The 23,108-nt window shown below is 37.8% G+C and overlaps 1 protein-coding gene and 5 non-coding genes across 9 annotated transcripts in view; 5 read left to right on the top strand and 1 right to left on the bottom strand.

The window, feature by feature from the left end:
* The first annotated feature begins 4,885 nt into the window (after positions 1-4,885).
* On the top strand, positions 4,886-4,958 carry trnam-cau (transfer RNA methionine (anticodon CAU)). The gene has a single exon. It is a non-coding gene; the product is annotated as a tRNA-Met (tRNA).
* Positions 4,959-5,738: 780 nt separating this feature from the next.
* On the top strand, positions 5,739-5,811 carry trnam-cau (transfer RNA methionine (anticodon CAU)). The gene has a single exon. It is a non-coding gene; the product is annotated as a tRNA-Met (tRNA).
* A 781-nt stretch (positions 5,812-6,592) lies between these two features.
* On the top strand, positions 6,593-6,665 carry trnam-cau (transfer RNA methionine (anticodon CAU)). Its single transcript has one exon. It is a non-coding gene; the product is annotated as a tRNA-Met (tRNA).
* Positions 6,666-8,293: 1,628 nt separating this feature from the next.
* Positions 8,294-8,366, top strand: trnam-cau (transfer RNA methionine (anticodon CAU)). The gene has a single exon. It is a non-coding gene; the product is annotated as a tRNA-Met (tRNA).
* A 781-nt stretch (positions 8,367-9,147) lies between these two features.
* trnam-cau (transfer RNA methionine (anticodon CAU)) lies at positions 9,148-9,220 on the top strand. Its single transcript has one exon. It is a non-coding gene; the product is annotated as a tRNA-Met (tRNA).
* A 10,564-nt stretch (positions 9,221-19,784) lies between these two features.
* LOC148680744 (uncharacterized) overlaps positions 19,785-23,108 on the bottom strand; it is a 29,880-nt gene continuing 26,556 nt past the window's right edge. For all 4 annotated transcript variants that reach the window (XM_088650575.1, XM_088650574.1, XM_088650576.1 and 1 more), the window contains one exon: positions 19,785-21,817. Coding sequence is in view for 2 of the 4 variants with exons in the window: in XM_088650574.1 (XP_088506700.1) it covers positions 20,835-21,817 (983 nt within the window). In the remaining 2 variants the exon portion in view is untranslated. The remainder of the gene's footprint in view (positions 21,818-23,108) is intronic.

Genomic DNA, 23,108 nt, shown 5'->3' with positions numbered 1-23,108 from the left:
ACGCATATCACGTGACCACACACAGACACACACACACAGCATGCGCTGCAGCGTGCCTTGAGCTCATACTCATATGAGAGCTGTGCACGTAGGGCTGTTCATCAAGGAACTCCTGCTGGATCTAATCATTCTATATTTGTTAAACGTGATATATAATTAATTTTGTTGTCCATATCTAACAAAATATTCCCCGACTTTGGTATTTTGAATATATTATCTATATAAGTTAGGTTAATATATTAATTAATGTAATCGCGGACACCGATTCTGCACAATTGATGGATTGCTTGGCTTTTTTTCTCTATTGTATAAACTTATTGTACGTTATACTTTTAAAATGGCCATTATTAGTATGCTTAGGATTTGCTCATGGAACGTTAATGGGATACATACACCTGTGAAGAGGAAATCAGTGCTCACATTTCTTAGGAAGGAGAACGTTGATATAGCCCTCCTTCAAGAAACTCACCTTGATGATAAAGAACATCTTAAGTTGCAACAGTTAGGTTTTAGTCAAGTTTTTTTTTCTTCATTTACATCAAGGAGCCAAGGAGTGGCCATCCTATTCAAAAAGTCTTTACCATTTAGATTGGTAAATTGTATTAAAGATAAAAATGGACGTTATTTGATTGTGAAGGGTATGTTGCAGGGGGAAGAAATTGCTATTATGAATGTATATTTTCCCCCTGGCCATCAATGTGATTTTTTAACAAGATTTTTTAACCCACTTATGGAAAAATTTCCTTCAGGCTTAGCTCCCTCATTTCAGGAAAAATTCATTAATTCCTTATGTGAAGATTTAGACTATGTGGATGTGTGGGGGGCACAGCATCCTGCTGATAAAGAATTTACTTTCTACTCGAAACAACATAGTAGCCACACAAGAATAGATTATTTTCTTGTGCCTAAAGGGATACTACAATTTATAGATAACAGCAGCATCTGTAATATTATAATATCAGATCATGCTGCTCTTTTCCTACAATTAAGGTTACGGAGCTCTATAAATCAAACTAGGTATTGGAGATTTAACCCTTTAATTCTCAAAGATAGTGATTTTTGTTCTTATTTTATGTCCGAATTCCAGTCATTTTTTACTATAAATTCTTCTTCTACAGAAGATAAATCTTTGCTATGGAAAACGATTAAGGCATTTTAAAGGGGTCTTATAATTTCTTTTACAGCTAGTAAGAGGCGGAGACAAACAGAACAAAAGGACATTCTAGATGCAAAACTTAGGCGGGCAGAGGGGGATTATGTCCAGAATCCTAGACCAAATAAATTAAAAGAAATTACTGCCTTACGCTCTGCGTTAGAGTCATTGCATATAAGGTCTGCTGAGAGGAAAGTTAGATTTGCTAAGCAAAGGTTCTATGAACATGGTGATAAGCCAGGGAAATACCTGGCTTATCTTACTAAGAAAAAAGCAGATTCTCAGTTGGTGTCTTCTATCAAGGATGATCGGGGGCATCCATCCTCTGATGTTACACTCATCAATAATACATTTGCTAACTTTTTTAAAACCCTGTATAAATCAGAATCCCCATGTAATTCATTAGAACTTATGGATGTATTTTTTTCTAAAATTAAATTACCCTCTATAGCTGAACATCAGAAAATCACTCTTGATGGTCCTATTACAAGGGAGGAGGTATTAACAGCAATCAGGAACCTACAAACTGGGAAAGCTCCTGGTCCAGATGGATTGAGTAAGGAATTTTACACAGAGTTTCAAAACATTTTAGTGGATCCTCTTTTAGAAATGTTCAATCATTCCTTAGAGAATGGTATTCTCCCCCCTTCTTTACGGGAAGCTAATATCTCTCTGTTACTTAAAAAAGGGAAACAACCAGAGGACTGTGCCTCTTATAGGCCAATATCTTTATTAAATTGTGACTTAAAAATTCTTGTTAAAATCTTTGCTACAAGGCTTGAAGTATTACTACCTCAACTTATAAAAGAAGATCAAACAGGTTTCATTAAAGGACATAGCTCTGGTAACAGTATTCGCTGATTATTAAATATTATTCAACTTTCACATCAGCAGAAGATGGAGAGTCTTGTCATTTCAATGGATGCAGAAAAAGCATTTGATCGAGTTGAGTGGCCTTATTTGTTCCTCACACTATCTAAATTCGGTCTGGGTAACAATTTCATTAGTTGGATCAAATTGTTATACTGGCCCTCTTGCTGCAGTAATAACTAATGGTCTGCGTTCCTCTAGTTTTGAGATCAGTAGAGGAACTCGACAAGGCTTCCCATTGTCTCCGCTTCTTTTTGCTTTAGTAATAGAACCTCTCGCTGAATCAATTAGGTCAGATTTAGGCATATATGGCTTAACTATAGCGGATAACCAGCATAAGATTAATCTCTATGCTGATGATGTTCTTGTTTTCTTATCAAAACCAGAAATATCTATAATTAATCTTATTAATGTTATTAAAGAGTTTAGTGCCTTTTCAGGCTATAGGATTAATTTTAGTAAATCTGAAGCAATGCCTTTAGGTAGTCTAAAAACTATCCCGTCAAGTTCAGTTTCTTTTCCATTTAAGTGGTCTCCACTAGGCTTTGTGTATCTAGGAATACAAATAACCCCTAAATTTGACCAGATGTTTAAATCAAATTTTACCCCTCTTTTTAATCGGATTAAACTTGATCTAGAGAGATGGAATACTCTTTCTCTATCCTGGCTGGGGCAAATTGCTCTTTTGAAAATGAACATTCTTCCAAGATTGTTATATCCGATTCAGATGATCCCAGTAATTTTTTTTGCAGAAAACTTTTAAAGATCTGGACAGATGTTTTAGTTATTTTATATGGGCTGGTAAAAGACCTCGCATTAGGTTTAATACATTGCGTCTACCGGAGGATATGGGTGGTCTTGGTCTTCCGGATATTAGAAGATATCAACTGGGTGCCCATTTACGTTACATAAATACTTGGATTTCAGAAGACTCAGCTTCATTGTGGCTGGATATAGAGTCTTCCCAATCACAGGTTCCCCTTCGCAATTTGCTCTTTCTCAAAAGAATGAAGACTGTTAGAGTAGCTTCCACAAACCCTATAACTTTAAATTCTGTCAAGGCTTGGCATTCGGTTAGACGACTAGATGGTAAGTCATGTTTAACATCAATTTATACTCCAATTTGTAATAATCTAGATTTTCCCCCAGGTATTAGTGATTCACGTTTTCAACAGTGGGATCATAAGGGACTTTCTAAACTAGAAGATCTCTTTGATAATAATGTTCTCATGTCTTTTAGTCAGATTTCACAAAAATATTCTCTGGATGGACGAGACTTTTTCCGCTATTTACAAATAAGAAATTATATTCAAAAAGATACAACACTTCTTACTAATTCAAGTTCTTCAGAAATTGAAAAGCAGCTATTTAAGATGCACTTGATCAAATCTATAAGTTCATTCTATAGTCTGTTATCGGAGTATGCTAATACATCTACTCATTTTCTTAAAATAATCTGGGAAAAGGAACTTAATATTCAAGTAACAGATGAAGATTGGAATATAGTTTGGAAAAATGCAAAGAATTTGAGCATATGTAATAAAGTTAGAGCTATCCAACTTAAGATTCTTCATAGAGCTCATATTTCTCCTCTCCAGCGTAGTAAATTTAGAGCTGATTTCTCTCCACTCTGTCCCAAGTGCAAGACAGAAATGGGTAACCTTACCCACTGTTTCTGGTTTTGTAACAAAATACAGAGGTTCTGGTTGGGGGTTTCCGAAGAAGTGAGTAAGGTTTTGGGTGTTTCTGTGGTTCCAGATCCAGCATCTTTTCTGTTAGGAATGTCCCCTCCTGTAAGTCTTGATAAGTACAAAATGAGGCTTTTCAATTTCCTTCTTTTTAATGCAAGAAAATGTATACTTTTAAAATGGATCTCGGATAAGGCTCCCTTTGTTAGGATGTGGCACCGAACTATTCTTGAATATGTGTCGTTAGATTATCTGACCTGTATTGTACATAACAAAAGTGGAGTTTTTCATAAAATCTGGGAACCTTTCCTGGCATATATTGATTTTGACATTGCTTCAATCCTGACAAGAGGATTTAATTAAGAATGTCATGGTTGGTTTTATTGATTGTTTCACACTTACTATTAATACTTCAATATTCTTTAAATTTTCCAGACCTACTGAACTCCCATGTATGTACATAGGCACCTGTAAAGCCCTATTTTTGTTTGTGAGCTGAACTGTACCTTTTTGTTTTTGTTTTTGTTTTGTTTTGTTTTTTTTGTTATTTGTTTAACTGTTGTTGCCATTGAATCATCATTATTTTGCAAGGATGTTATTTTATTTATTTATTATTATTTGTTTATATGTATATAAAAGCAAAAACTTAATAAAAATATATATACAAAAAAAAAAAAATCAACGGCATCCCAGGACATTCTACTACATGGCATTCCAAGACAGGACTTTTGATCCCCTTTTGGTTCATTTTTATTAAAGCCATCGTCCATTGTTTTGTTTACATGCTTTTCCGAGTTTTTGTGGACAATACCTTGATCGCAAACGCCTTAAAACCTACAGTCTAAAGAGCCCATTAAGGCTGCCAGGGACACTGCTACGCTGCATAAACTTTGGCGCAACAAGATTGATGCGGTGCTTCGTCAGTGTTACTGTATCACTCGGCCATGGTGCCAGAGAGTTAAAGACTTGAGCCTGAACGTGTTGCCAAAGATTAAGTTTGTGAGAAGTGTAATTCAAACCCACACTTTAAAGGGGACTGCAACCTGAATGCAGCACCTTAGACCGCTCGGTCATCCTGACATGCTTGCCTGACCCAAGCTGTCTCATAGGAGCCACAGCGCAGCACCGTGACATGGAAGCTGGTCTTTCACAGTTTGCGCAGGTCCAACAGTCTGCCTCGTTGGCGCAGTAGGCAGCGCGTCAGTCTCATAATCTGAAGGTCGTAAGTTCGAGCCTCACACGGGGCAAGGTGCTACCTTTTGGCACTTGGAAGCGCTTAGATGACTGGGCAGCATTTTTTATTCCCTTCCGTGTGGATCATGCTTCCCCGGGGCTAAAAAGCTACAGCTCCTCTGGGGGCCTGGCAGTGTGAAGTTCCAAGAACATTTCCTGAGTCTGAAGCAATGATGGTAAGATGCTCCCATTCCTATCACATTGTCGCTTGACGTTCGGCGTGGATCTGTCAAATGTTATGAATTAACGTTGTGCGAGGATTTGACGAAAAGTCCTGCGAATCCCATTGCTTTAAAAATCAACGGCATCCCAGGACATTCTACTACATGGCATTCCAAGACAGTACTTTTGATCCCCTTTTGGTTCACTTGCATTAAAGCCTTCGTCCATTGTTTTGTTTACATGCTTTTCTGAGTTTTTGTTGACAATACCTTGATCTAAACGCCTTAAAACCTACAGTCTAAAGAGCCCATTAAGGCTGCCAGGGACACTGCTATGCTGCATAAACTTTGGCGCAACGAGATTGATGCGGTGCTTTGTCAGTGTTACTGTATCACTCTGACAAGGTGGCAGAGAGTTAAAGACTTTAGCCTGAACGCATAGCCAAAGATTAGGTTTGTTGGAAGTGGCATTCGAACCCACACCTCCAGGAGAAATTGCAACCTTAACGCAGCGCCTTAGACCGCTTGGCCATCCTGACATCCCTACTTATCCCGAGTTGTCTCCTAGTATCCACACCGAAGCACCGTGACATGGAAGCTGGTGTTTCACAGTTTGCCCAGGGCCATCAGTCTGCCTCGTTGGCGCAGTAGGCAGCGCGTCAGTCTCATAATCTGAAGGTCGTGAGTTCGAGCCTCACACGGGGCAAGGTGCTACCTTTTGGCACTTGGAAGCGCTTAAATGACTGGGCAGCATTTCTTATTCCCTTCCGTGTGGATCATGCTTCCCCGGGGCTAAAAAGCTACAGCTCCTCTGGAGGCCTGGCGGTGTGAAGTTCCAAGAACATTTCCTGAGTCTGAAGCAATGATGGTAAGATGCTCCCATTCCTATCACGTTGTCGCTTGACGTTCGGCGTGGATCTGTCAAATGTCATGAATTAACGTTGTGCGAGGATTTGACGAAAAGTCCTGCAAATCCCATTGCCTTAAAAATCAACGGCATCCCAGGACATTCTACTACATGGCATTCCAAGACAGAACTTTTGATCCCCTTTTGGTTCACTTGCATTAAAGCCTTCGTCCATTGTTTTGTTTACATGCTTTTCTGAGTTTTTGTGGACAATACCTTGATCGCAAACGCCTTAAAACCTACAGTCTAAAGAGCCCATTAAGGCTGCCAGGGACACTGCTACGCTGCATAAACTTTGGCGCAACGAGATTGATGCGGTGCTTTGTCAGTGTTACTGTATCACTCGGCCATGGTGCCAGAGAGTTAAAGACTTGAGCCTGAACGTGTTGCCAAAGATTAAGTTTGTGAGAAGTGTAATTCAAACCCACACTTCAAGGGGGGACTGCAATCTGAATGCAGCACCTTAGACCGCTCGGCCATCCTGACATGCTTGCCTGACCCAAGCTGTCTCATAGGAGCCACAGCGCAGCATCGTGACATAGAAGCTGGTCTTTCACAGTTTGCGCAGGTCCAACAGTCTGCCTCGTTGGTGCAGTAGGCAGCGCGTCAGTCTCATAATCTGAAGGTCGTGAGTTCGAGCCTCACACGGGGCAAGGTGCTACCTTTTGGCACTTGGAAGCGCTTAGATGACTGGGCAGCATTTTTTATTCCCTTCCGTGTAGATCATGCTTCCCCGGGGCTAAAAAGCTACAGCTCCTCTGGAGGCCTGGCGGTGTGAAGTTCCAAGAACATTTCTTGAGTCTGAAGCAATGATGGTAAGATGCTCCCATTCCTGACATGTTGTCGCTTGACGTTCGGCGTGGATCTGTCAAATGTCATGAATTAACGTTGTGTGAGGATTTGACGAAAAGTCCTGCGAATCCCATTGCCTTAAAAATCAACGGCATCCCAGGACATTCCTTGGCATTCCAAGACAGTACTTTTGATCCCCTTTTGGTTCACTTTTATTAAAACCATCGTCCATTGTTTTGTTTACATGCTTTTCCGAGTTTTTGTGGACCATACCTTGATCGCAAACGCCTTAAAACCTACAGTCTAATGAGCCCATTAAGGCTGCCAGGGACACTGCTACGCTGCATAAACTTTGGCGCAACGAGATTGATGCGGTGCTTCGTCAGTGTTACTGTATCACTCGGCCATGGTGCCAGAGAGTTAAAGACTTGAGCCTGAACGTGTTGCCAAAGATTAAGTTTGTGAGAAATGTAATTCAAACCCACACTTCAAGGGGGTCTGCAACTTGAATGCAGCCCCTTAGACCGCTCGGCCATCCTGACATGCTTGCCTGACCCAAGCTGTCTCATAGGAGCCACAGCGCAGCATCGTGACATGAAAGCTGGTCTTTCACAGTTTGCCCTGGTCCAACAGTCTGCCTCATTGGCGCAGTAGGCAGCGCGTCAGTCTCATAATCAGAAGGTAGTGAGTTCGAGCCTCACACGGGGCAAGGTGCTACCTTTTGGCACTTGGAAGCGCTTAGATGACTGGGCAGCATTTTTTATTCCCTTCCGTGTAGATCATGCTTCCCCGGGGCTAAAAAGCTACAGCTCCTCTGGAGGCCTGGCAGTGTGAAGTTCCAAGAACATTTCCTGAGTCTGAAGCAATGATGGTAAGATGCTCCCATTCCTATCACGTTGTCGCTTGACGTTCGGCGTGGATCTGTCAAATGTCATGAATTAACGTTGTGCGAGGATTTGACGAAAAGTCCTGCGAATCCCATTGCTTTAAAAATCAACGGCATCCCAGGACATTCTACTACATGGCATTCCAAGACAGTACTTTTGATCCCCTTTTGGTTCACTTGCATTAAAGCCTTCGTCCATTGTTTTGTTTACATGCTTTTCTGAGTTTTTGTGGACAATACCTTGATCTAAACGCCTTAAAACCTACAGTCTAAAGAGCCCATTAAGGCTGCCAGGGACACTGCTACGCTGCATAAACTTTGGCGCAACGAGATTGATGCGGTGCTTTGTCAGTGTTACTGTATCACTCTGACAAGGTGGCAGAGAGTTAAAGACTTTAGCCTGAACGCATAGCCAAAGATTAGGTTTGTCGGAAGTGGCATTCGAACCCACGCCTCCAGGAGAAATTGCAACCTTAACGCAGCGCCTTAGACCGCTTGGCCATCCTGACATCCCTACTTATCCCGAGTTGTCTCCTAGTATCCAAACCGAAGCACCGTGACATGGAAGCTGGTGTTTCACAGTTTGCCCAGGGCCATCAGTCTGCCTCGTTGGCGCAGTAGGCAGCGCGTCAGTCTCATAATCTGAAGGTCGTGAGTTCGAGCCTCACACGGGGCAAGGTGCTGCCTTTTGGCACTTGGAAGCGCTTAGATGACTGGGCAGCATTTTTTATTCCTTTCCGTGTGGATCATGCTTCCCCGGGGCTAAAAAGCTACAGCTCCTCTGGAGGCCTGGCGGTGTGAAGTTCCAAGAACATTTCCTGAGTCTGAAGCAATGATGGTAAGATGCTCCCATTCCTATCACGTTGTCGCTTGACGATCGGCGTGGATCTGTCAAATGTCATGAATTAACGTTGTGCGAGGATTTGACGAAAAGTCCTGCGAATCCCATTGCCTTAAAAATCAACGGCATCCCAGGACATTCTACTACATGGCATTCCAAGACAGAACTTTTGATCCCCTTTTGGTTCACTTGCATTAAAGCCTTCGTCCATTGTTTTGTTTACATGCTTTTCTGAGTTTTTGTGGACAATACCTTGATCGCAAACGCCTTAAAACCTACAGTCTAAAGAGCCCATTAAGGCTGCCAGGGACACTGCTACGCTGCATAAACTTTGGCGCAACGAGATTGATGCGGTGCTTTGTCAGTGTTACTGTATCACTCGGCCATGGTGCCAGAGAGTTAAAGACTTGAGCCTGAACGTGTTGCCAAAGATTAAGTTTGTGAGAAGTGTAATTCAAACCCACACTTCAAGGGGGGACTGCAATCTGAATGCAGCACCTTAGACCGCTCGGCCATCCTGACATGCTTGCCTGACCCAAGCTGTCTCATAGGAGCCACAGCGCAGCATCGTGACATAGAAGCTGGTCTTTCACAGTTTGCCCTGGTCCAACAGTCTGCCTCGTTGGCGCAGTAGGCAGCGCGTCAGTCTCATAATCTGAAGGTCGTGAGTTCGAGCCTCACACGGGGCAAGGTGCTACCTTTTTGCACTTGGAAGCGCTTAGATGACTGGGCAGCATTTTTTATTCCCTTCCGTGTAGATCATGCTTCCCCGGGGCTAAAAAGCTACAGCTCCTCTGGAGGCCTGGCGGTGTGAAGTTCCAAGAACATTTCTTGAGTCTGAAGCAATGATGGTAAGATGCTCCCATTCCTGACATGTTGTCGCTTGACGTTCGGCGTGGATCTGTCAAATGTCATGAATTAACGTTGTGTGAGGATTTGACGAAAAGTCCTGCGAATACCATTGCCTTAAAAATCAACGGCATCCCAGGACATTCCACTACATGGCATTCTAAGACAGTACTTTTGATCCCCTTTTGGTTCACTTGCATTAAAGCCCTCGTCCATTGTTTTGTTCACATGCTTTTCCGAGTTTTTGTTGACAATACCTTGATCGCAAACGCCTTAAAACCTACAGTCTAAAGAGCCCATTAAGGCTGCCAGGGACACTGCTAGGCTGCATAAACTTTGGCGCAAAGAGATTGATGCGGTGCTTTGTCAGTGTTACTGTATCACTCTGACAAGGTGGCAGAGAGTTAAAGACTTGAGCCTGAACTCATAGCCAAAGATTAGGTTTGTCGAAAGTGGCATTCGAACCCACGCCTCCAGGAGAAATTGCGACTTGTACGCAGCACCTTAGACCACTTGGTCATCCTTACATCGCTGTTTATCCCGGGCTGTCTCCTAGTATCCACACCGAAGCACCGTGACATGGAAGCTGGTATTTCACAGTTTGCCCAGGTCCATCAGTCTGCCTTGTTGGCGCTGTAGGCAGCGCGTCAGTCTCCTAATCTGCAGGTTGTGAGTTCGAGCCTCACACGGGGCAAGGTGCTACCTTTTGGCACTTGGAAGCGCTTAGATGACTGGGCAGCATTTCTTATTCCCTTCGTGTGGATCATGCTTCCCCGGGGCAAAAAAAGCTACAGCTCCTCTGGAGGCCTGGCTGTGTGAAGTTCCAAGAACATTTCCTGAGTCTGAAGCAATGATGTTAAGATGCTCCCATTCCTATCACGTTGTCGCTTGATGTTCGGCGTGGATCTGTCAAATGTCATTAATTAACGTTGTGCGAGGATTTGACGAAAAGTCCTGCGAATCCCATTGCCTTAAAAATCAACGGCATCCCAGGACATTCTACTACATGGCATTCCAAGACAGTTCTTTTGATCCCCTTTCGGTGCACTTGCATTGTTGGAATATCTAGCCAATTTCATGCGTGTTCAATAAGAAAAGGTCTGGAGAGGGTTTTCTTCAATGCCAAAAATATTAGTAACTTATTAGATACAAATGAATAATTCAATGACAGAGCTCTGAGTTACATTACCCCAATGCAATACAAAAATTACATTCAAGAGGTTCGCAACTAACATATATTTCCTCACTCCAGCATATATACACAACTGACCTTAACAGGTGGAGTTTTGGTTTAACGTCACTTATCAGTCATTCTGCAGTCCCTTGGCCCTTTGTAAACCCTGGACATTACTTCCTCTTTCTGCAACCTTTCTCTGCATACCAGAACTGAACACTTCCGTGCATCTTTAATATATTTCACACTTCTACAAGCATCATGACAACTTGTGACATGTCTAGACTTCTGGAACAAACCTAAATTTATTCTTATTCTGCTGTTTCCACTTGTCAGCAGTTCTTCTAAAATGTATGCAGCACAGTAAAAAAGAGAAAGTTTGTCTGGTCAAGATGTTTTATAATACAATAGAAAAGATTGATTAATCTGTTGTTAGTCTAAACATTTTCCTAATAAAAAACACAAAAGTAATGAAAATAAATTCTTTTTCTCCAACAATTCCCCTTTTCTGCTCCTCTCTGGAGCAGACAAAAACAAAAACAGATAATCAAATCCCCACAAAAAATTCCAATTGTCATTACAACAGGCGTTTTCCTAAATCTTGGTTTTCCCTCTCATTCAAAATAATCATTAACATCATAGTGCTTATTCATTATGTTAAATAATGCCCAAAAGCCCTTTTAACTCAATTTCTTTAACTTTTCTGGATTCAGTTTATAATTCCTCACTCTTGGTTCTCCTCTTCAGTGGTGCAGTCTCTTCCCTCTTGAAGTCACTCCGATATCTTCTTTTAATAAGGATTATACTTGCTATATTCAGGCTTATTACTCCCAATACTCTTATTAACTTCCAATTATCCCATAATTAAAATTTTCCATTCTTATATACTTTATCAATAAAGGTAATTTGTTTTCTTCTTCCCCACCAAAATTAGAATAAGAATCACAATAATAAAAATGTAAACAAAATTTAAAAACTCCAACATAAAAAAAAACAAAAATCTGATTAAAAGAAAATTCACACCCATAAAGATATGCTCTAATTAAAAATCCCTCTGTATAATAAGATCAAAGATCAACACTTGTGAAAACACTTGTGATTGGAATTAGAAATTTACTAATACAAAATTATAATCCCCATGAATAGTTCAAACTGAATTTCAACATTTTAAATTCATTATCGAACCAAAATTACAATTGAGATTTAGGATGAAAACAGCTTCAAAGTAGGATTAAACTAAACAATTATTAAAATGAAAGATTCAGAGCTCAATCGTAACAATGTTATTAAACTAGCTCAAACTTGTCACCAAATTATTAAAACCAAAATTCAAACATATTTTTTCTCTCAATGTCTTAAAATGGCAAAATCAAAAACACAACAATGTGATTAAAATAAAATAAAAATCTTAAGAATCTCTTTAAATAAACGGTTCAAAAACAACCATGGCTGAAAATAAAAATCTTAAAATGTCTTTAAATGAAATATTTAAAAACAACAATGGCTTAAACTAAAATAATCTTCAAAAATGTGTTCAAATAAAAAATCCTAAAATTGTCTTCAAATAAAAGAATCTTAAACTCATAATGATGTGTTTAAAACTAAATAATCGTTAAAATGTCTTAAAATAAAAGATTCAAAAAGCCTCTTAAAATAAAAGATAAAAAAAAAACATTGAATGTCTTAGAATAAAAGATTATGAAAAAACATACAAATGTCTTAAAATAAAAGATTTAAAAAGCATTAGAAAGGCATTAAAATAAAAGATAAAAAGCATAAAAATTTCTTAAAATAAAATATAAAAAAATTATAAAAAATGTCTTCACATAAAAGATAAAAAAATTATGTGTGTATAAAAATATTTTTTTTTTAAAAATCAAAAAACTAATGTGTAAAATAAAATAATTTTAAAATGTGATTGTGTTTTATTAAATTTTTCAAAAATTTCTCCAGTCTAATTTGTCCAATTCATTCATTCATTTTTTTTTTTTTGAAGCTTAGTCCCTTTATTAATTTGGGGTCCCCACTGTCAGTGAAATGAACCGCCAACTTATCCAACATATGTTTTACACAGCGGATGCCCTTCCAGCTGCAACCCATCTCTGGGAAACATCCATACACACTTAATCACACACTTTCTGTCAGATTGTGATATGCTAGTAAATCAGTCTTATTTTCTCTTTCTATTTTAGAATTTAATGTGGTTTTCAGTTCCCCTTTTTGTGTTGGCCTGTATCTAATATACAGTTGGCCTCATGCATTGGTGGTGCAGCGTGTTCAGCTCCCACACCAATACATGCTTACACACTCCAATTAGATATGAGATATCCCCTTTTGGTGTTTTATCCCCCTTTCGGCCTGGGCCTAGCTCCAGGCCGTTTTACACCCCTATGTTAACTTTCAGGTCAATCCGGCCAGCTTTACACCTTCAGCAACCTGTTTAGAAAAATCCGAAATAAAGTTGTTAATTTGTCATATTTTAATCTCTACATAAGTAATCCACTGCACATCCAAGCTGCACCAGGTCCCCAAAACTGCAGTCCTGTAAACAATGCAAAAGTCATTAATTCCATCGTTTTGTTCCATAACAAACTAATACCCCTCAACATGATTTTTATCCAATTCAGTTTGGTCTGTGCACAGATTTTTGCCAATTATTTTTAAATTTGTAACCATTTTCTCTACCTTTCCCTGTAATTATTAGTCTTACACCATTCCTAAATTCATGCTTCAGGCCCATTACTTGCTGCAATTTAAAATATTCATTATTTCAGCGTTTATCATTATCCAAACTAATTTTTACTCAACATCTTTTTGTTTCTTTCATTAAACACTTCATCACTGTCTGACTGTCCTCTTTGCTTGCTGGCCACTCCTCCAGGCATTCACTATAGCTGTCAATCATGACTAGCAGATATATTTTTATTCATCTGTTCTCCCATATCTCTATAATCAATTATAACCTCACCCTCATTCTTCTCTTGCAGTTTCTGATATCTCTAAATATAATTAAAGTCTATAATTCATATTAGTCTTATTACCATGTGTTATACATTCACCAGTTTAGTTATTTGAAATGGCTTATTTATTTGGCGATCTGACTCCACTTATCTCAGACACCACTCATCCTAATATTGAGGGGTGTCATCTAATCCCCTATAATTTTACTTACTTCCTTTAAATCTAGTTCCATATAAATGTCATAACAACTGCTTCCCAATCAATTAGGTGTCTACTCTTTTTCTGCAAGTAAAATTTCATCAACATGCTTAATCAACACCACTCTCTCTGATAATTCAAAAATCCATCACTTTACATTTTTCATCAGTATGACCATATTTCTGCATACACTATTAACCTCAGCTTTAAAATTTCTTCTCCTTAATTGCTTCTAAATCAAAAACTAAACACAATCTTCTTTTGTTTGTTGCTTACTTGTAAAATTGTATTCAAATTAAATTAGTCACATCTATGTTTATAACTCAGTTAAAATTTAGCTTAAATAAAATGTCTAAAACAGATTCCATATGACCTTGTCTAGGTTTTTCTCTTAACTGTTCAACAACATACAACCTCTTCACTACGCTGGCTAATTTTATAATCCTCCATTTAAGTATTTCACTAATAATCAATCAGTTTTTGAATTTGACACTACTTTTGATAATTCATTTTCTCAACTATTTATTACTTAGTTTGTTCTAATCATTTTTATGATTTTCTTTTGGCTACTAATTAGTTCTACGTCATTTCGGTTCAACTAGTTGCCCATACACTTTTTATATACTTTTATAAGCTAACTAAAAATCACTACATTTTCTCATCCGTTTCTTTCAGCTGTATTTTGACTTCATCATTAAACTTCTTCACATGGTTACATGTGAAAGAAAATCTGTTTTCTTAAACTCTCTTATTCTGTTTCAATTCTTTTATCAGATTAGAACTATTAATTTTTACCCGATGACGTGAGTTCAATTTTTCATGTTTCAACTTCTTCTTTACGCATAAATATTTTTTTTTCTGTTACCAACCTTTTCTAGTTTTTAATATCCCATCTTAATTTAGATGATTCAACATAATATTTTGCTTTTAGTAAATCTTTACTTAAATAATCAATTCCATCAAAATTTATAATTCAAATTACTTCTTCAGTTACCAATAGTTGTTTCTTCTTCTTTAGTCACCACCATACATTGTACTTCCTCCTATATCCTGTTCATGCCCTGTATCAGTAAACCTATGAAAATTTGCAAAAAATAGTTAAATATCATTTCAACATTATACATTTAGAGATTCATTGTATATTTTCCTTTAAGTCTTTTTCTTAGTTATTATTTTCATAACAAAACCTTAATAAATTCTGTCTCCTTCATATTACCAGTCATCATATGGTCTCAAATGGTTCTTGACAGCACCCTGCCTCTTACTTTACCCACAAGTTCCTTTTTCTGAGTGTCTGATCTCCAGACATAATTAGCAGTTTGCTGTGGTCTGGTTTGGAGGAGCCCACATTTCTGAGGCGGACCACTGATCTTTCAAAGTGCCCCTCAATACTCGGATGCTCTAGGCCTTTCAAGCATCACTGCTCCACTCCACAACCATCTCACTCAACACCTGCCTACCTGTACAGGTGCCTAGTCTTCTGCGACAAAATTCCTGGCTTAGGTCGCTCCTGGTGGCCAACGAGAGTCTTACCCGTCTTTGGAATAATGTCTCATGGAGACCAGTTACTGCTCTTCTCCACTGCAACCTCCTTCTCAGTTTTCCTTCAGAACTTGGTATCTCTGATGTTAGGGAAACATGCACTCAAGAACCATGTGAGCCATTGAGACCACATTCTAGAGTTTAACCAATGAGACAGGTTTTATTAAGTTTAAAATCAATTTGACCTCCAATAATAGTTTTAAGTAAAGTTCGACATCTTCACTCCCATCCACTCAGCACTATGGTCTGCAGGCAAAGCTGTATGGCACTACGATGGTGGAGACTAAAAAACAAGACACAGTTGGGTTATTATTCATAAAACACAAATTATGACATGGCCTACCATGTGATATAATTGTTCAACATTATTGCTATGTCTCATGGTTCATATTAGGCATTGACCCCACATATTTGTTTAATATGTTTTTTTATATCTGAAATGCAATGTTTAATTATCAATTTCTTTCTTGGTGTTTATCATTTTAAATATAGAGAAACTGAACTCACTTCATCTTGTTCATAACATCCACTAAGTGTCCATGATTTTTCTTTGACCCTAGATGATGGCCTAGATAGTCTTATGCTGCTGACTTTCATAGATGAAAACAGCCAATGTAAGCCATAACAATTTTTTTTAAATCATTATTATTATTAATATTATTATTCTATTTAGTTTTTGCACCTAAACTCAATCTTGTCCTCTCACATCAAATCTCAGTTCCTCAAAGTGTCACTTCCCCAAAGTGTTACAAGTGCAACTATTTTTCTAGTTTCTATCTCATCGGTTTAATGTCTCTGTCTTTCTCTCTCTCTATGTATATAATATTTTTCAGACATATTTCAATATATTTTAAACATATCTTCTTCTTTTTTCTATCAAACCATAACTTGGATTTCTTTAATTCTAAGCTTTGAAGTTTTTCTTATCCATATTTTTTTATCTTCCTTACATATTTGCTCATTAACTCTTCAGTTGATCAATATTAAACTGTCACATTTTCTTCTAATTTTTCTCTTCATCGACCAGAGACTTATGCCAATTTTATCTCTTTGCTGTTTAACAGCTCATCTCGAAGTAATGTTCCTCATTTTTCCTCTAATGTATTAATTCTAATGTTTCTTTAGTAGCTGGTCTTTATGTTGTATTTTTTTAAATTGCTCTTTATTTTTCCTATTAGTATTATTAATTTATTTGTTTTTATTGTTCTATTCAACAACTACTGGTCTATTGTTTTAGTCATCCTCCTCTATTTAGTAAATTCATTTCTTTATTAATATATTCATTCGTATAGCTTCAAATTCCATTTCAACAAATATAACTATATTAAGCATATTTCCCATTATTTCTTTATTTCACTTGTCTTTTTTATACCACATTGTAATTCATCTGTTTATTTAGTAACTTATACTATATCTTTAATCATTATATCACAGTCTATCATTATTTAATCAAAACAATTTTATATACTCTTTTAATATAATTTACTCTCTTCTGCCCCAACTTCAACTGCTTCTTCCCCATGAAAAGGAGTGGCTCCTTTTTCTGACTTCCTTTTTGTTGTCAGTCTGTCTAAGATTGTCTGCCTGAGCACTTCCTCTTTTTTCTCCCCTCATCTGTCTTTCTACAGCCGTTCCAACAAATGCCAAAATCATGCCACATTACAAATTCCAACTTTTTTTTTCGATTTTTTACTACCACAACATCGTTATGGCCCCCTTTTGCTATGTTATTAACTTTGTAAAACTCAAATTCTCTGTTTCTCAAAATTGTAGCCAATTTTACTGTTCAGTCATTGCTCTACTCACATATTTTACACAATTTTCAAATTTAAGCTTCTCGTATATTGTTTCTCATTTCTTTGCCACATTTTTTCTTCTTAGTTCCAATCATTTACCACTTGTCCCATTGAGTTTTTAATTTTGTCTGGGACATTTTCCATATTGCTCACATTCTTAATCGAATTACTTATGCATTTTTCACACCTCCACTTCCTCAAATTTACAGTGTTTTTCACACACACTAATGAACTTCTGTATGTTGCATTTACTGCACATACACAATCAAAAAACATTTATCCTCCTCCAACAATCAAATTTTCACCTGCAAACTTCTTGCACTTTCCCAATTACTGAACTCAAAATTCTGAATGACATTTAATTGAATATCATATACGCTTATATACAGTCGGCTAAATATCTGTACACTATGCTTATTTCAACTGTTAGTCAATAACGCAACAGACAAACATTTACATAAAATAAAATGCGCGCTTTTCACAATTCTCAACTTCTAATCACTTCTTATATTTACACTCGCCTTCTACAGAGTCGACTTTTCTATGTATGTTTAATCAACCACACCTTAACAGAGTCGACTTTTCCCTGTATTTGCTACAGAGTCACAACCTCAGTGAAGCAAGTTATCCACACACAGTCACAACTTCAGCGACTAAACTGTCCCTAATTTTATTTACAATCTCACCCTATAGCTGTCTTTACCGCTTGGACCTACTAAAACGTAGGGGCTTGCAACCAGACTGTTCGGGACCACACGTCGGCTCGTCCCTCGGACTCCCGCCCTTATAGCCCAAAATTCAGCATTCGTCAATGCCGTTGCCCAGATAAAATCACAGTATTCGCAGAGACAGCAGTCACCTGAACAGCACACCCTAGGATGGTATTCTATTCAATTCAGTGTAGGAGCACAGACCTCGTCTGATCTTTCCTTCCACCAAACAAGCAAAAACAGTCAAAGTGTATCAACTTATATTCTGATTTACTTAGTGAATGCCATATGACGAAACCGTATTAATACCCGAAGCCGCACAATCACAGCTTTATCTGGTCTCCTGTGCAATACAGTCTCAGCCCACCCTGGCCTTCCTGTATCTACACTATACTACTCTATCCTAAACTATTAGTCTTCTCTAAACTATTCTATACTATTCTAAACTACCCTATCATTTTCTTCATATTATTCTGACAGACTGGTTAACATTTAAAGCATATATACATTTAAACTCATCGAATTATTCAAATGCTTATACTTTTAACTACATCAATCCTACATATCACATGACATCAAACATTTTAGATTAGGCCAATTGCAGAAATTCGATTTAACAGGTTTTCTGCTTACCTTATTTTTCGGCGCCGATGATGTCAATGCAATACGACAGATCAATAACTTCCTCTCCCCCTTTTCCACGTCGGGGTCACCAAATTGTTGGAATATATATCTTTATTCCATGCGTGTTCAATAAGAAAAGGTCTGGAGAGGTTTTTCTTCAATGTCAAAAATATTAGTAATTTATTAGATACCAATGAATAATTCGATGACAGAGCTCTAGGTTACGTTACCCCAATGCAATACAAGAATTACATTCAAGAGGTTCTCAACTAACATACATTTCCTGACCTCAGCATATATACACAACTGATCTTAACAGGTGGAGTTTTGGTGTAACGTCACTTGTCAGTCATTGTTCAGTCCTCCATTGGCCGCACCTTCGACATACTTCCTCTTTTTCTACGAATTCTCTGCACAACAACAAAGTATACATCTTTCTGTGTTCTGTGTTCAGTTTTAACACCTCTCTTCAGACAGGAAGTTTCTGCAGAGCTGAATTTAATTTTGGACCCGCATCTATCTACTTCTGCAAAAATGCTAATTAGTATGCACAGCACTCACCCACAACATTAGAAGTTCAGTTAATATATGACCCTTACATGACCAATACAAATAATTGTTTGATTAAAAGAAAAGAGACAAAAAATAATAAAAATGGTTCCTATTATTCAATACATTGATTGATTTGAAATTCATATGGCACTAACATGACTGTGTTTTAATTTCTGTAATAAATATGCCTGTCATGCCAGGATCTTGATGGTTTATTATAGATATGTTGTTTACATGAAATTTGTGTAACAAGTTAAACAAAAATTCTAATAAAAAATTATATTTTGAATTTAAATAGTTTTTGTCTTGCGTTTACATATATTTTACATTTGAATAGCGGAAATGACAAATTTCTGTCTTTTAAATTTGATTAATCGAGATTAATTTTCATAAAGGTGCGATTAATTAGTTAATTTTTTTAATCGATTGACAGCACTAATATATATATATATATATATATATATATATATATACATATATCTACACACACACACATTTTTACTTGTTTAAACTAATTAATTAAAATGTTTTATTAATCAATTTTTATTTTATTTTTGATTAAACAATTCTTGAGATTTCATTGGGACAACTTAATTTTTTATGTTCAATTTACATAAATTTGTTAAAAGTGTTAAGTTAATTTAATTTGTGTTGCGACAACATGAAAGAATTGTGTTGACCCCTGCAGTTTCACAATGTGTGTATTGTGCACAATTATAGATATCGGTTCATAATACAGTTGAAACACATTGTCAGATTTTGCTGTATTTGGCTGAACCATTCTTGGGTGGCTCGTCAATGTATTAGATGACTCTAATACATAAAATAAGTAAGCTGACCAAAGTTCTTACGGGGAGAAGACTTTATTGAAGACAAAGAATAGTGCAGTTTCTCAGCAGTGATGTTAACTTGTCTGTCTTCAAGTAACTTAATCCAAAGTACAGTCTGTGAGAGACTACTTTATAACAAAGGATGTAACCCTTCTGAGATAACCCAACTACTTTGGTTGGGTCACAATTCTTGAGTTCATGTAGACCATTTGGTTCAGACCTTCTCAGATGCAGATACTTGTTTGCATATGAAACAAGCCACAAAATCTATCAACATATAGAGTTATTTTGCATTCTTGCAGTGCGGCAGCAACTCAGATGCACACTACAATCTGATCTGACCCCTGATCTACACTATAAAACAGTAAAATCTTCACCCCTTTTCAGTTGTTGAGTTTAAATCTTCAGGTATTCAAAGGGTTTCATTTTCAGTAACTGGATATGTATTCAAGAGTTCACACTTGTTCCGCGAGAGAGCTCTAAGCTCATTGGATCCTCGAGCCCTGGGCTCCTTTCCGTAAACAGGGCGAGAGGGGAGTTTGAACGACTTGTTTCTGTTCTAATGAAAGATATAGAGAACGCTAAAGGGAGATATAAGACTTACTAAGAGCTCGACTATGGTGCCAATTTAGAATGTTCAGTTTACCTAGGTCATGTGATTTTGGACTGTGGAAGGAACCTGGGGGAAACCCACGCGAGAACCGGGTGAATGAACAAAACTCCACACAAATGTCAACTGGTTCAGTGGGGACTTTAACGTGTGACATTCTTGCTTTGAGGCAACAGTGCTAACCACTGTGCCACCGTGTTGCCCAATCTAGAAAGGAGGGAGAGTGGGGGGATTCCTCAAGATGAAGATAACTGAAGTAAGAAACCCTAGTTATTTATATTGAATCAGGATTCATCTGATTGGTGAATCATGCGTTAGCTAATGCAGGACCAGCCGTGGACAATCATAAGGATGTGATCCTCTCGAAAGGATTTCGTCATTTCTCACATGAATGAACAGCCAAACTACATGAATAAGCTGCTGTTATGAATATACCCGTGTTTGTGTGGACAAGGCCTCAATGTTGAGGACTCTGCTCTCCATTGTGAAGCTTCATGTGAGCACTGAGGCTTCTTTTATGTTTAAAGGCCTTTCCACACTCACTGCATCTAAAACGCTCTCCTGAGTGAGTCTTCATGTGGTTCTTAATGGAGTCTTTGTGTGTGAGACTTTTTCCACACTGATCACATGTGAACACTATGGTTCCAGTGTGAAGATTCGTGTGATTCATAAGGCTAGCTTTGGCTCTGAAGCTCTTTCCACACTGATCACATGCAAACGGCTTCTCTCCAGTGTGAGTTCTCATGTGGTTAGTGAGTGTGGTTTTATATGGGAAACGTTGACCACACTCAGTGCATCTGTAAGGTTTCTCTCCAGTGTGAGTTCTCTTATGGTTATTGAGTGTGTTTTTATGTGTGAAACTTTTACCACACTCTGTGCATCTGTAAGGTTTCTCTCCAGTGTGAATTCTCCTGTGGATATTGAATGTGGTTTTATATGGGAAACTTTGACCACATTCTGTGCATGTGTAAGGTTTCTCTCCAGTGTGAATCCTCATGTGGATGTTAAGGTTGTGTTTTTTAGCAAAACTTTTTCCACACTGTGTGCAAGTAAAAATTCTTCCTTCATTGTGAGTTCTCATGTGAACTTCAAGGTTGCTGTTTTGCTTAAAACTCTTTCCACACTGTTGGCATTTGTACGGCCTCTCTCCAATGTGAATTCTCATGTGGGCCTTAAAGCCATGGATTTTAGGAAAACTCTTTCCACACTGTTCGCAGGTGTAAGGTTTCTCCCCTGTGTGAACCCTCATGTGAACATCAAGCTTTGGCTTTTGACTGAAACTTTTTCTACACTGTTTACAGCTGAAAAAAGATTTGGATTTCCGAGGTCTTCCGCGTAATGAAGTCTTTTTAGTGAGTGTGGGTTTTTCATCAGTCATTAAGTCTTGTTGTTTCTCTTCCATTTCATTCCATTGAGTCTCTTCTTTCTGCACCATCAGGTCTTTAAAAAAAAAAAAAGTGAACTTTAGTATGAAGGCACAAAGTGACAAGCATGAAATGGATGTTTCACCCACAAATGAAAATGACCTTACCATTTACTCTCTGTCTTGTGGTTTTAAACATTTCCTTTCTTCTGGAATACAAAGAAAGCCGGCGTTTTTTCCACAAGATCTTCTTTTGTGTTTAACAGGATCAAGAAACTTGTAAAGATTTAAAACCACATGAGGGAAAGTAAATAGTGAGGCTATTTTTATTTCTGCGTCAACTATCCCTCTAAAGTCCCTTTTAAGAACCTTTTTTTACAAGATATAAAATAAGTCTGGTATTGCCAGAATGTGTCTGAGGTTTCAGCTCAAAATCAGATCATATACCTTATACAAAATAAAGAATATTTAATTTTGGGGTCAGAGGAAAACCAAGCTGTTTTTGTGCCTGTGGCTTTAAATGTAAATGATCAAATGCACTTGCTCTAGATTACTCATGTTGTGTTTCCTCATGTGCATCTTCCACTGGATTTAAACATTTGCAACTTGCTTGTAAGACCCGAGTGAGACAATTCCTGCATGTTCATGGCAAGTATGCATAACTTACGCTTATTTTTGTGAGTTTGCATTCTTGTATTTAACTTGTGTTATATAACAAATGTTTCCCAGTACTGGGTCGCAGCTGGAAGGGCATCCACTGTTTAAAATAAATGCTGGATAAGTTGGTTGTTCATTCCGCTGTGGTGACCCCTAATGAATAAAGGGACTAAGCCGAAGGAAAATTAATGAATGAACATATGCAAATGCTTAATGTCATGTTTGCTGTAAACTGGAGTGATGAGGAGATGGCAAGATGACATACTTTGCTGCTTGTTTTCATTCATTTAAAGAGCTCTATTTTGACGGTCTATGCGCAAAACGGAAAGCGCAGGGCACTAACGCATTTAGGGTGTGTCATAATCGATATTTTCTAATATAAGGACGGGAAAATCCGCTTTGCGCCATGGCACATGGTCTGAAAGGGTTGAGTTTATCTTAATGAGTTTTCATTAGTGTTAATGAGTTATAGGTGTGTTTTGAGAATAAACCAATCAGAGTCTCATCTCCCATTAATTTTAAGACCCAGTTGCAACGCGCCATCAGCGCATTTGCTATTTACATGACGTAAAGTAAGTTCACTTTCGCTTTTGCTCTTTTGGATAGGGAAACCTTAACGCACAGACATCAATTAGCCTATAAATAATTAATTACGTTTGTTAAGCGCAAAGATTTGTTTCAAAACGATTTCTAAATTCAGTTCTAATTTCC

The sequence above is a fragment of the Danio rerio genome, chromosome 4 (genome assembly GCF_052040795.2).
Source record: "Danio rerio strain M-AB ecotype USA chromosome 4, GRCz13ab, whole genome shotgun sequence".
In the NCBI taxonomy this organism is placed as follows: Eukaryota; Metazoa; Chordata; class Actinopteri; order Cypriniformes; family Danionidae; genus Danio; species Danio rerio.
Note: the sequence above shows the minus strand (reverse complement) of the source record. Positions and strands in the feature narration are given on the sequence as shown.